This window comes from Protomyctophum parallelum, assembly GCF_964188405.1.
Source record: "Protomyctophum parallelum genome assembly, chromosome: 7".
NCBI classification, from domain to species: Eukaryota; Metazoa; Chordata; class Actinopteri; order Myctophiformes; family Myctophidae; genus Protomyctophum; species Protomyctophum parallelum.
This window is the reverse complement of record NC_139705.1, coordinates 21039612-21053390: the sequence shown is the minus strand read 5'-3', so window position 1 is coordinate 21053390 and position 13779 is coordinate 21039612. Positions and strand designations below refer to the sequence as shown.

At 47.8% G+C, this 13779-nt stretch overlaps 1 protein-coding gene across 5 annotated transcripts in view; it reads right to left on the bottom strand.

Moving 5' to 3' along the window:
• The window catches only part of wnk3 (WNK lysine deficient protein kinase 3), a 68802-nt gene that overhangs the window by 19146 nt on the left and 35877 nt on the right, over positions 1 to 13779 (bottom strand). For 2 of the 5 annotated variants that reach the window (XM_083769367.1, XM_083769369.1), the window contains exons 5-18: positions 12900 to 13057; positions 12624 to 12712; positions 12269 to 12488; positions 10210 to 10540; positions 10000 to 10115; positions 9686 to 9892; positions 5279 to 9382; positions 4953 to 4996; positions 4194 to 4329; positions 3886 to 4002; positions 3681 to 3782; positions 3527 to 3575; positions 3289 to 3438; positions 616 to 3176 (exon numbers count right to left, since the gene is read on the bottom strand). In XM_083769367.1, the coding sequence (XP_083625493.1) occupies positions 616 to 3176; positions 3289 to 3438; positions 3527 to 3575; positions 3681 to 3782; positions 3886 to 4002; positions 4194 to 4329; positions 4953 to 4996; positions 5279 to 9382; positions 9686 to 9892; positions 10000 to 10115; positions 10210 to 10540; positions 12269 to 12488; positions 12624 to 12712; positions 12900 to 13057 (8384 nt within the window). The remainder of the gene's footprint in view (positions 1 to 615; positions 3177 to 3288; positions 3439 to 3526; positions 3576 to 3680; positions 3783 to 3885; positions 4003 to 4193; positions 4330 to 4952; positions 4997 to 5278; positions 9383 to 9685; positions 9893 to 9999; positions 10116 to 10209; positions 10541 to 12268; positions 12489 to 12623; positions 12713 to 12899; positions 13058 to 13779) is intronic. The other 3 variants (XM_083769370.1, XM_083769368.1, XM_083769371.1) reach the window with 3 other exon arrangements.

The window sequence follows — 13779 nt, the reverse complement described above, 5'->3', positions numbered from 1 at the left end:
GAGAGTGACTCACAAAGAAGAAAAGAGACATTGAAACACCACACATATACAGTACCTACTGGCTGAAAGGGAAGCATTAGGTGTCACATTATACTGAATGGAACTTTATTCAACTCCGGACACAGTATCCAAGATAGGACGCAATCAATGACTCGATTTCCAGCCTTTAATGCCATGTGACATGTCATTAATATACCGTAAAGTTATTGTGTGGAAATAATAAAAAAGTACCCCCCTTCTGTGTAGCCTAGAACTGGAGGTCTAGAACTTGGGGTCATGTGATCAGTGACATCAAAGTACTCCAAGTAGTACACCTTTTGTACTTTGTAACAACTCTAAGGTATATTAATGACATAGTTCAATGTTGAAAATGAGTGGTATTCCCCTTTAACAACTTAGTCACTTCTCGCAGCAAGCTGTAACATTATGAAGGTACTGTAAGGGTTAATATTTACACCGTCAAGAACTGAACAAAGTGTCCGAAATTGGATACATCTTACATAGTATCAAAACTATGTTAAAAAACGACTTAAAAAAAGGGAAAAAAAGAAAAAACATTTATTATATTTTATTTAAAAGGCTATTTTCAGATTCGGCTTACTGGTATTCACTTACAAGAATGGTTGGTTCTCCAGGTACGGGTGGGCGCAGGTGCCCTGCGGCGTCATCCTGTGGAAGAGCCAAAAGGCAGGTAGGGGGGGTAGCAGAGGTGGAGGCAGAAGCAGAGGTGGAGGGGAGAGACGGGGCAGGCTGCTGCTCCACTGGGCCCAACTCAGCAGACATGGATGCTGGGGAGGCCTCCTCACCTGCTCTCCCCCTCTCCAGGTCCGGGGAGGTGGAGGAGGATCGGGACGTGGTTGACGATGAGGTGGTGGAAGAAGAGGAGGAGTGGGGGGAGGTGTCTGAGGAGGAGAAGGCGGACAGGGGATAAGACGAAGGGCGGAGTGGGTGAGGCTCGGACGACTCATCCCCTCCTGCTGAAGTGGAGGCGGCTGATGTGGATGTGGGGGCGGTGGCTCCACCTGGCACCACTCCCCCACCGCTGTACTCCTGATACAACAAGTTCCGCAGCTTCTCATCCAGTGTCTTCATGCGGTTGTCTACAAACTCAATTTTGGGAGGGCCCTCGCTGTCTGACTCAGCCACGGAGGAGGGCTGAACAGGGGATGGGGACATGGGTTGGGAGACGGGAGGCAAGGAGGCCTCGCTTGTGCCCAGAGGCAGAGGGGGCAGAGAGGAGTCGGAGGAAGGATAAAGGGGGGCAGAGTGACTGCCTGTGTCCTCTGTGATACTGGCCTCTCCCGTGGAGAGTTCAGACTCTGATTGCTGGAAAGAGGGCTGCTTATGTAATGGAGCCTGCTGCTGTTGCTGAGGCAGCTCCATGGGTTTAACCACCTCCTGCTGCTGTTGAACCTGCTGTAGCAGCGGCTGTGACTGTACAAACTGCTGAGTCTGCTCTATTTGGATCTGGGGCTGCTGCTGCTGCTGCTGCTGCTGTTGCTGCTGCTGCTGCTGCTGCTGCTGCTGCTGCTGCTGCTGCTGCTGCTGCTGTTGCTGTTGCTGCTGCTGCTGCTGTGCAAGGCTAACATTAAGAGTAAGAGGTTGTGCTGACTGTTGTTGCACACACTGTTGACTGACTGACTGGGGCAGCATATGACTTTGATCTGGCTGTGTAGAGACAGCAGGCATAAATAACTGCTGCTGCTGTTGCTGTTGTTGCTGCTGTTGTTGCAGTTGTTGTTGTTGCTGCTGTTGTTGCTGTTGTTGCTGCTGCTGTTGTTGCTGTTGTTGCTGCTGTTGTTGCAGTTGTTGTTGCTGCTGCAGTTGCTGTTGCTGCTGCTGTTGTTGTTGTTGTTGTTGTTGCTGCTGCTGCTGCTGCAGCACTTGCTGTTGCTGTAAGTGTATCGCCTGTTGCAGACCCAACTGCTGTGGATGTTGAGGATCAATCTGGGCCTGCTGTTGAGGCATTGCAGCTTGTTGTGCCACAGCTTGCTGAGGTAACTGCTGTAACAGAGGCTGCTGCAGTAACTGCGAGCTGTACTGTGGTGCTTGCTGTTGAGCAGGTACTTGCTGGTTCTGCTGTATGGACACTGACAGCATTTCTGCCGGGGGCAGGGACTGTTGGAGAGGCACAGGCTGCTGCAACAGATCTATTTGACTTGGCTGCTGCGGCAGCCGCACCTCAGTTTGCTGTTGTTGAAGTGTCAGTTGTTGTGGTTGTTGGTGTTGTTGAGATTGTTGTGGTGGTGGTGGTGGTTGTTGTTGTTGCTGCTGTTGGGGTGGTTGTTGTTGTTGTTGTTGTGGTATTGGTAGTTGTTGTTGTAGTTGCTGCTGCTGCAGTAATTGTTGTTGCTGTAATTGCTGGAGAGATTGCTGTAGCACTTGTTGCTGCTGTAGTTGACCCTGCTCCTGCAACACTTGCTGTGTTTGTTGTTGTGGCAGTGGGACCTGCTGTATCTGTTGGGTCAGTGGTACTTGTTGAAGCTGCACCATCTGTGGTTGCGGTGGAGATGGTTTTACTTGCTGCTGGAATGCCGGTTGGACCTGGGCCTGTGATTGTGGCTGAGCCGGTCTGGTCATCTGGGCAAGTGTTAGCTGCTCTATACCAGAGTGACTAGCTGGAGGAGATGTCACTGCAGCAGCAAGAGGCGGAGGGGAATGTACAGAGGTGGACGAGTGGTCCCCTCCAGACACACTCTGCCCAAGGGGAGCTAGTCCCGCACCCCCCAGGTTGGGACCTATAGTGGAGCTACCACTATTTCCAGGGGACATGAGGACTTCAGGTAAACAGGTTGGAGGTATGAGAGGCATCGCAGCAGGAGTAGCGGACATGGTGGGGAGGCTGGCAGCGGCGCTTATTAGAGTGGTCATGGATGAAGTGGCACTGGGAGTTTTGTCAACGAGAACTGAGGTGGTGGAAACTGGCTGGTCAATGCCGGCCGGAGGAGGAGGAGCAGCAGCAGGGACAGAGGTTATGGCTGCACTAGTGAGAGAAGAGGCTGGGGCAGAGATGCTGTCAGAGACATTGGTGTCAGGAGCGGGGGCAGCGGTGGCTGGGGTGGACATGGAGGCAGGGGCTGAGACAGTGGAGACAGGGGGAGAGGTGGCAGACAGGGGCTGGCAGGGAGGGGAAACCAATCCAGTCAAAGACTCCGACCTCTGGCATCCTTCACTTTCTACAGCCGCCAGAGAGAGGGACACATGGTTAGTTTGTGTTAGGAGTCAGTCAGCCCACTCAAACAGGTAAATTAGCTGCACAGCTGCCAGCGTTATTTAGGAAGACCTTACCTTTCTCTACAGGGGACTGTGGTCCCCTTGTCTCTCCAGTAGGGGGTGGTGTGGCAGCTCCCTGGCTGGACTGAGAATCTCTGTGGCGGATGGTCTGGTTGATGAAGAAGCGCCAGCGTCCCACTGGTGATGACTGGGGCGCTGCGTCCCCTGGGAGGTAGAGAAACAAGTACATGCCCATATGTGCAGATATGTAAAGATTTATTTATCAGAGTGAAAGAGACCTCCGCAAACTCACCTGTGGTGCCAGTGGGAGTGCTCACATGCAACTGCTCAATAGATCCAGTCTAGCAGGCAGATAAAAACGATTCAAGCTCTTATTCAACCAAACATTACCATAACAATGACGTTGTCATGACATTAAGAAGTGGCGAATCTGTGAATCAACACACCTGTGAATTTGTCAGAAGAATTTCCTGGGCTTTCTTTACAATGCCTCTGAGATCCCCCACAAATTTCTCTTTCTCCAACTCAAGGATAAAGTCCTCCTCCACCTATAAATGAACATAACAGGGAAGTCATTACTCATATACCGAATATTGCATTTAAACAATTACTGCAAAAGAGTGTATTATGGTTATGGTAAGAGTAACCTACCATGTAATCGGCAATGTCCTCAGGTGCATCCCCTTCGCTGTCGAATTTGAACGTCACCATCTTGTTAGTATGTGTCTCTAACTGACATTCCACCATATTGTCCCCACTGCCAGATACCTGTGGAGGGCAAGAATAATTATGATCGTGGTATAAAAGACAAAAGGAGTGTCAAAACAAAAACAATCATAGTTGTAATATATAGCACAGTGTGTAGTATATTGTATATTCAGCTTTCATGGATTCCTCTTGTCCAATCCAATTACTCAACCCACTGTGAGTAATATTATACTGTATCTTGTAAATCACACCTGCAGCATGCTCAGTTGAAACTGGTGCAAGGCTCTCTCTGGCCTATGACAGGAAGCTCGTCTCTGAGTCTTCAGCCTCTCTAGTTTGCCATTGGCCAAGAGTTGCAGGGGATCTTCTCCATTGGCTGGAACAGACCTGTGGGAGTGGCAGAATCCGTGTCAGTGATGAGCCAATGACAATACAATACTGCACAGGGCTCTAGGTCACTAGTTCAGCGCTCTGTGCCCTTCAAACAGGAAATAGTTCAACTTTTGGAGGGGAGCCTGGATCATCAATTTCACGTTTGATCCACCAGATTGTGTTGGACAACCTGGACATTTACAGTCTGATGTTAACCGCAGTTTCAGCTAGGTTATTTGTGCTTAAAGGTATAATTACATTATTTTTAACAACATTTAAAGTTTTTGTCATGGTCCTGCAAAAGTGTATTAAAATGTTTTAACAGAAAAATCCACTCCAGTATGCCATGCCAAGTGTTTTTCTCCTTGTGTTCTAAGCTTCTTCAGGTGCAATGGAAAATGCCTTATTTTATCCAACAGATGGCGATTTGCCTGTCAATTATCTATTATGCTCTGAACTCAATCTGTGGACCCTTAAACAACGCACTAGTAACTAGTTATTGCAAATCACACCAGGTCATTGCAAATCACTCCAACGAGAGCATCAGCCAAATGTGTAACATGTACATTCACAGTACAGTTCCTGAGCATATAATTAGAAATGTATTCAAGCACAATAAATGTGACTGTCACACGTACCCGGATGAGGAATGGCGCTCTGTGCCAGACATATGTGGACTATCCTGTGGAGTGACATAGTACACATACAGAGAGGGACACAAAACAGAAAAACAAATTAAACAAATCATTAGCTGTACGAGATTAAGCCAATCACAAAAAACTAAGAATACTTGATTATTATTAATCTAAACTGGTTAGTTTGTTTTATTCATAGACCTATTGAATAGTTTTCAAACTCATTGTTGGTACATTAGTACTAGGGTATTCAAGCAAAAGAAGATTAATCAATTAAAATAGGCAGAATATATTCCAATAACCAATTAAGTGGTGTGTACTTCCTGTACCTGAGAAACACCCAGCAGGGGAGGATCGCAGTCTTGCAGCGAGGTTTGGGGCAGCAGGGGAGAGTTAGATTCAAAAGTCCGGAGACTGGTCACGGGAGGAGGGGAGACGGGGATAGTGTCAGCACGCCCCAATAAGGTTATCGGGGCCTCTGATGTAGGAGTGGGTAGCGCTTGAGCTTGAACAGTGGCAGGATAGAGGGATGGAAGGGATGGGAGAGGTGCTAGTGATGCTGGGGGGCAGGATGCATGAGAGGGGCTGGGAGGTATTTGTTGAAGGGGGAGGACAGCTTGTGGCAAAACAGGCTGTTCAGCAGCGGGTGTCTCAACTTGCATCTGTGTGTGAGAATGGGCCTGTGTCTGAGTGATTGTCTGTGTGTGGGTGAGTGTATGTGCCTGGATGCTAGTTTGTATCTGCGTCTGGGCTGGTAGGACCTGTTTGGCTTGGTGCTGGGGGGAGGGAGACGGGCCTGCCACTACTTGACTATAGAGTGGTAGAGCCCTGGACTGGGGTTGAAGCTGGGACACATTACTAGCGATCTGTGCAGCAGGTTGGGGTACTAGTTGTGGAGCAATTTGGGGCTGAGATGGAAGTGGACTCTGATCGAGAGGTATTTGGACCTGTTGAGAGGGAGGTGGCTTTTGAATGGGCGTTGAGGGCGTTTGGGTTGGTAACTGGACCTGTAGCTGTTGCTGTGGGAGTGATGCTGCTAGTTGATGTTGTTGCACCACCGATGGAACCTTCTGCAGCTGTTGCTGGTACTGCTCAATAGATTGAGGCAAAGCAGGTGGAGGAATCGATTGGATTACAGAAGGTACAACTGTGCTTCCCGTGAGCTGCGGTTGGGCTTGAACAACTGGTTGCAGCTGTGTTTGGCCTTGAGCATAGGCCTGTCCAGTCTGCTGAATAGGTTGGGGTGCAGGCGTAAAGGTTGTGGGTTCAACTACTGAGCCGGAAGTAGACATGATTGTTCCAACAGCAGTTGTACCCGGAGACAAAATCATCTGTTGATAATGCAGTGCTTGAGGTTGCTGCTGCTGTGCAATGAGAGTGACATCCTGTTGGATTGATGGCATAGCTTGGCAGGTGGATTGTGGAGCAGGAATGTATTGTGGTGCTAAAAGGCCAGCTTGGGCCTGAGCTTGCAGCTGGCTCTGTGGCTGGAGATTGGGAGGTAACAAGCCATGTATTTGAGAATTCGGTTGCACAGCGGGCTCATGCTGGATCTGACTAGGAACTGAGGCAACTGCAGCTGGAGCCTGAATGTGGGCTTGATTCTGCTGGGCAATCATCTGAGTGTCGATGGATGCGATCTGTCCCTGTGGTGGCTGAGGCTGATTAATGACGGGATGCAGAGCTTGAGAATTGATTAATGGCTGTGCAACACCCTGCCCCTGTATAGGAGCTATGTGGATTGGAGTTGTGGCCTGTATCTGAACTTGCTGGGGCGGGGCGGGCTGAGTCGACGCCTGAATGGGGGCAACCACTTGAGGAATTATTTGGGCCTCGATAGTAGCCTGCGATGCCTGTGGAGCAGACAGGGATTGAAGCTGAACCGGGACTTGGGCTTGGGTCTGGGAGTGAGGGTTACTTTGGCCCTGCTGGGTGACGACTTGTGTTTGAAGCACAGTAGGCGTCTGGGTCGGAATTTGGGTGGTCTGAATGACCACTGGGACCTGAGCCTGGGACAGAATTTGAGTTTGGAGCTGGATAGCCTCAGTGATGGCTGGGGCTCCAATGGGTATGCGAGGATCCACTATAGAGCTGCGATGCTGCGTCTGGGCTATGTAGGCTTGCTGTTGTTGGATCAGAGCTGTTTGCTGTTGTTGCTCTATTATTTGCTGCTGCGTGAGGATGGTGTGAGGCTGAAACTGTGTAGCATTTTGTTGTAGGATACATGCCTGCTGTACATCAAGCGGTTGCTGTTGAATCAAAACTTGCTGCTCACTCTGCTGTTGAATAGGCACAGCTTCTTGTTTCTCAGCTTGCTGCTGTTGAACGATAGCAGTTTGTTGCGGCTGTTCTTGAACCTGTTGCTGCTGTATCAGTGCTTGTTGTTGGATTCTCTCTGCTTGATGCTGTTGCTGTTGTAACAGTGCTTGCTGTTGACGTTGTTGTTCCATCTGCTGTTGTAGGAGAGCCTGTTGCTGCTGCTGTTCTAGTTGTTGCTTCAGTTGGGCATGTTGCTGCTCCAGTTGCTGTTGCTGCTGGAGACTTTGCTGATGTTGCTGCTGTTGTAAAATAGCTTGTTGTTGTAAATGTTGCTGTAATAGCATGTGTTGCTGTTGTTGCTCCATTTGCTGTTGAAGTACTACTTGCTGTTGTAATTGCTGCTCCATTTGTTGTTGTGTCAATTGGGGTGGCTGTTGCAATGCAACTTGATGTTCAGTTTGCTGTGGCATCTGTGCCTGTTGCTGTATTACAGCTTGCTGTTCAATTTGTTGTTGCAACTGAGGCAGCTGTTGTATTACAACTTGCTGCTTTTGTGGTGGCGGCTCAATTTGTTGTTGCATTTGACTATGCTGCTGTTGCTCCAGTTGCTGCTGTAAATTAGCTTGCTGTTGTTGTAAGATTGCATGCTGCTGTTGATGTTGTTGCTGCTGCTGCTGTTGTTCCATTTGATGTTGTAAAAGGGCCTGGTTTTGTTGTTCTTGTTGTTGCTGTAGCTGGGCTTGTTGTTGCTGTAGAAGTGCTTGTTGCTGTTGCTCTTGTTGTTGTCGCAGAAGAGCGTGCTGCTGCTGTTGCTCCAGGATTTGTTTCTGTATGGCAGTTTGTTGTTGTGGTTCAAATTGCTGCTGCTGTACTTGGGACAACAGGCCCTGCTGCTGTTGAAACAATGCTTGCTGTTGCTGTTCCAGCTGCTGTTGCTGCTGTTGCTGCTGCTGCTGCTGCTGTTGTTGCTGCTGCTGTTGTGGCTCCAGCAGCATAGCTGGTTGCTGATGTTGCTCCAACTGTTGCTGCTGCTGCTGTTCCGGCTGCTGTTGTATGTACACCTGTTGCTGTTGTTGTTGCTCCAGCAGTATAGCTGGTTGTTGTTGTTGATGTTGCTCCAAATGTTGCTGCAGCTGCAGTTGTTGTTGCTGCTGCTGCTGTTGTTGTTGTTGTTGTTGTTGTTGTTGTTGCTGCTGTTCCATCTGCTGTTGTATGTATGCCTGTTGTTGCTCCAGCAGTATAGCTGGTTGCTGTTGTTGCTCCATATGTTGCTGGTGTTCCAGCTGCTGCTGTTGCATGTATGCCTGTTGTTGTTTCTCAAACAATATAGCTGGTTGCTGAAGTTGCTGCTGTTGCTCCAATTGTTGCTGCTGCTGCTGTTGCTGCTGTAGCTGCTGCTGCTGTTGTTGCTGCTGCTGCTGCTGTTGTTGCTGCTGCTGCTGCTGCTGCTGCTGCAGTTGCTGCTGTAGTAACAATGCTTGCTGTTGCTGCTGCTGCTGCTGCTGCTGTTGTATCAAAGCCTCCATCTGTGGTTGGTGTATGTAGGTCTGAGGTTGCTCAACAGGAGGCTGTGGTGGTAGTGACAAGGCTTGCTGCTGCGGTGGTTCCATGCTTGGTTTTGTTGGTAACACTGACTGCTGGGGGGGTAGCTGGACATGAGGCTGTTGACCCAACGGTTGTTGTACATAGATCTGCTGCTGAGGCTTAGGTTGATGATGGACAGGCAGGACAGCTGTAGTTGAGAGGTTTTGCTGCGGATGTGGATGTAAGGTTGTTGTAGGTTGCTGTGGCTGCTGTGTGGCATTCGCTTGTTGCTGTTGTTGGAGCAGAGCAGCCTGGGCCTCCATTTGCTGTTGCTGCTGAAGGGTGGTGGTCTGTGGCTCCATCCCTATCTGTTGTTGCTGAACAATGGTCTGCTGAGGGATCATGACAGGCTGTGTTTGCTGGGGTGCTGCCTGGGGGATGATGTCAGTGGGCTGCATGGGAGTGGCAGGGGGCTGGGTCTGCTGAGCGAGGGGCACAATGCCCCCCGCTAGTCCAGTGGGATCACCGCCCGAGAGGGGCGTAGTGAGGACATTGATGGGCGCTTGTGGAGAGACAGGGGGTATGTATGACTGTGAGGGGGCCATTGATGCCTGGGGAGTGGCAATCTGTGATCCATCTGAATGGTATGGCTGTGTTTGTTCAGTGATAATGAGAGGATGATGAGTGATGTTGAAAGAGGAAGGAAAAGACAGCGGTAGAAAAATAAGGTAAGATTAAGCTTTGGCAAGGGGTAATGTTATTAATAATTTAAAATTTTAAAAGCACACAGTCAAAACTAGTAACGTGATGAGGATAAAATATGAATTGCTGAATTGAGGAGAGAAACACAAAACATAAGCAGGTAATTGGTTATTATAGCTATAGTCCATGACTGACAGTCACAATAGCCTTTGACTTTAAGCGAACCACTTGAAATCAGCAGGACTCGTCACCTGGGAATATTGTTGAGGTACACTTGGTGAGACCTGTGTCGCCAGGGCACCAGGCTGAATGAAGGTCTGGCCAACAGGCGCCCCTCCACTTTGGCCTACAGACAGGCTGGAGAGTCCACCACTCTGACCAATAGGCACACTTGGAACACCTCCGCTCTGTCCAATGGGGAGCATTTGGGGATGAGTCATGATCATGACCCCAGTGCTCTGCAGGGTCATAAATATTGCTAAAGTGATTGAATGAATTCACATAAAAGTGAATGGATGAATTTGTTATTAGTTCATGAACAGGGCAGTAACAGAAAACAACTTACAGAAGCAGTAGAGGGATGGATAGCTTGGGAGAGAGTGTATGACTCTCCTTGTTGATAGTAGGCCTGACTCTGACCACTTCCAAAAGATTCACAGCTCACTGATCCAATGCTCTCGCCTTCAGATTTAAAGACAATAGAGCGATTACAACATTATATTATTATTATTACATATTACATTAATTACTACTGTGCTGTGGCACAACACTCTACCTGGCAGAGTGAAGACCGGCCCACTGACAATGGGCTGCTGTCTGACATACTGGACAACCCCTGGCAGCTCCTCAGACTCAGCTTGTCCTCCCGCTGCTGCCGCTGGCGCAGTGGTCCCTGGTCCCAATGAGGAGGGGCAGGAGGGATGGGGGCAGGTGCAGGACGCCAGTGGGGTGGAGTCTCTTCTCTCGTCTAAGCCTCTTCCAGCCTCTCTTCTCTCTTCCAGCTGTTGCTGGCGGCGCTCCCGTGACTTCTTGATCTGCGTAACTCGGTCTCGGATGGACTTGCCCACCACCTTCGCATCACTCTCATGGAAGAAGCCTGACTTCACCTGAGAAAGAGGGGAGAGAAACAGTGAGTGGAACATTGGAGAAAACACATAAATGTTATAATTGTTATGTAGTCCCAAACAGATCTAAGCAGAGACTGACCACTAACTGCCACAAGATGTAAAAAGACATGGCTATCCATAGAGGGGCACATACAATACTATACAGCAGAGACAGATATTGTTTATTTTCCTATTCCATATTGATTGGCTAAGATTGGCATTTAAGTTAGCAGGAGTGGCTTGTTTTCAACAAAATGCCTCAAATCATAAACACAGCATCCGATTGCCATGCAACTTTGCATGTACATTCCCAATAGACCAAGAAAGAAATGTCACCCTTTTCACATTGTCCTGTTATAGCAATACCAGGAGGCCAATTTTGGCGAAACAATTTATGTCCATGCCATGCCTTACCACACAGGTTTAGAACCTTCCACTATTGGTAATGGTATCTTGCGGCCACACACAACCCACTATACATTTTGCAGACTCCTATATTTGCGGGTGTGGCCGGAGGCATGTTGATGCGCTTTCCTTGAAATTGTGTCAATTCCTTTTGTCCATTGTGTTTATATAATTATCTATTCAAAGAAGTTCTTTTTTGTGCCATTTGCTCGTTGAGTTTCATCACTCCATTGGGCAGCAAATATTTAATGGATTACAATAATATAAAATTCCCCATAATCAGTAACACGTAGATGATACTTGTGTCAACCAAATGTAGTTTTATTGAAAGACAATTAGGCTAGATGGTAAGGAAGCGACGAGTGTCATTTCCAATGTTATTTCACCTCAGTTCAGTGCAAGTCTGTTTAATTAATCCGAACTTTGCATTTAGCTTGATACCGTTTCATAGAGTGACAATAAAATCACGATCTATATACCAAATGAACACTGAAACCTTATATATTACACAGAACTTTGCATTTTTTAATATGCTTCAGATTCGAACGAGTTATGGCTTAATGAAATGATGAGCTGTTATGTATCTGTATGGTTCTGTGTGCGGTGACATTCACAGGTCTCATTAGTTTTGTGTTTCCCTGTGTAAGGCCACCTATGTGCATTGGTGATTTACATGTTTGTCTTGTTAGAAAATATAAAATAAATTAAAAATTGATTAAATTATATATATATATATATATATATAGTTTTGTGAAACTTTGGCGATTGTGTTTGGGCTAATGCGCTCAAGACAATAAACCATATTGAAATGAATTGAGAGAGAGGAGGAGGTAAAGAGTGGGTCAACATTATTCATGAAATGGGGCAGAAGGTAATTTGAGTGAATCTAGGTCAGACATACTGTAGTTGGCTAGGAATACCTGATAAATGAGCTGTGGGATTTAGTCACATACATCAAAGTTACTGTACTGTGCATTTCTTTCAGCATTCTGCCTTCCATTAGATCCAAACCACTTTATTTTAAGTCAGCAAAGACTTAACATACGCACACACGCACACGCACACGCACACACACAAACACACACACACACACACACACACACACACACACACACACACACACACACACACACACACACACACACACACACACACACACACACACACACACACACACACACACACACACACAAACACACACACACACACACACACACACACACACACACAAACACACACACACACACCCAGTACAGATGACCACCTCATTTCCCTCAGTCAGACCACCTCCTTTCCCTCAGTCAGTCAGGCACAATGTCTCACCATCTCCTGCGCCACCTCCTCAGCGCTGTCGTTTTCCAGGTCATAGCTGAACTCGATGGCCTCATTGTCCTTGTGCTTCCCCTTCAGCTTCTTGGGCTCCTCCACCCAAATCCGCAGGGCCAGGCAGTCCTGGCACCCCGTGTCCTCCTCTGCCAGCTCCACCCGCACCCCTGTGTCCTCCCCAAAGAACGCATGGTTCAGGAGGTCCCGGATTGAGAGTCTGCCCCCAAAAAAGAAGGCAATAGAAGAAAAGATATGAAGCAGTCAAGCAGAAGCACTGTGATGTTTTACAAGCGCTCCGTCAGCAGATATCCACACGATAATACATCATGTTTCACACAAAAAAACTGCTTACCTCTGGGTCTTGTTCTGACGAATGCAGCACTCGATGATCTCTTTAATCTCTGGGTCGTTAACTTTGTCGAAGCTGGCTGGTTTTATACCCTGCAACGGAAAAGTAGGGATTTTTATTTGTAGGCCTCCTCCCATCAAAACAGGATATGAGATAATTACAGTTTGGCAACCGCAACCCGAAAATGGATATCCTCACAGAGGACAATTCTTTCCCTCTTCTTCTACTTCCATGTATTAGGAAAATAATGCAGAGTTCCAGGCAATGAGAGAGACTCACACTTGTGACTTTGCGGTAGATTTGAGCAGCATTCTGGCACTCCGAGTAGGGGTATTCTGAAGTGGCCATCTCCAGCATACACATCCCAAAGGCATAGACATCTACAGACTCATCATAGTGCTCCTCATACATCTCTGGAGCCATGAACTCTGGGGTTCCTGTAAAAAGCACACAATTAATTAAACACCAGTCAATTACCCCCCAAAAAAGAAATAGACGTTGCAGTTCTCAGTATTTGTATTCACTGTAGCACGTCCAATGCTATCCAGAGAGTTAAGTATGTAAATACAGAACATCCCAGATTGGCTCAGCAGGTATAGACGCATTTCCAGACAACATCACAGTTTTCACACTGAACCAGTATGCACGTGGCCACGCGCATACTGGCCACCCTACTGGCCGCCCTCATTAGATGCAATCTAAAAGTGGTCACAGCACTTGTGTGTAAAAATGCAACCCTTCAAACATTCAGATGCTGTTTTCCTTCCAGTGTCGAGGTAGAAGGTTTAGGATGGATGTTTACTGTGATCTCTTGCTCTTGAAATATATACCTTGATTTAAGTTGTGTGTAAACAATTATAGCGATTCTCAAAGCAGTTGCCCCCCACCTCCAGTCGCAGAGGGAGCACTCACTATGATCACGGCACCAGAGCCTGGTTGATCGCTCAGCGGTATCCGCCGTGGTAGCCGCCGCGCAAAGGTGTTGAGCGCAGAGAGCGGCTGAGAACAGCAGACCTCCAAGCTCACAAATGTCACATCCGTGACACGATGTGAGCTTGTATGTCAGCTGTTCTCGGTGTGCAATACCATTGCGGGGTGAAGAATTATGTCTCGCAAGGAGCGTCTCACCAGCCAATACACAAGAGGAGGTTGAATGAAC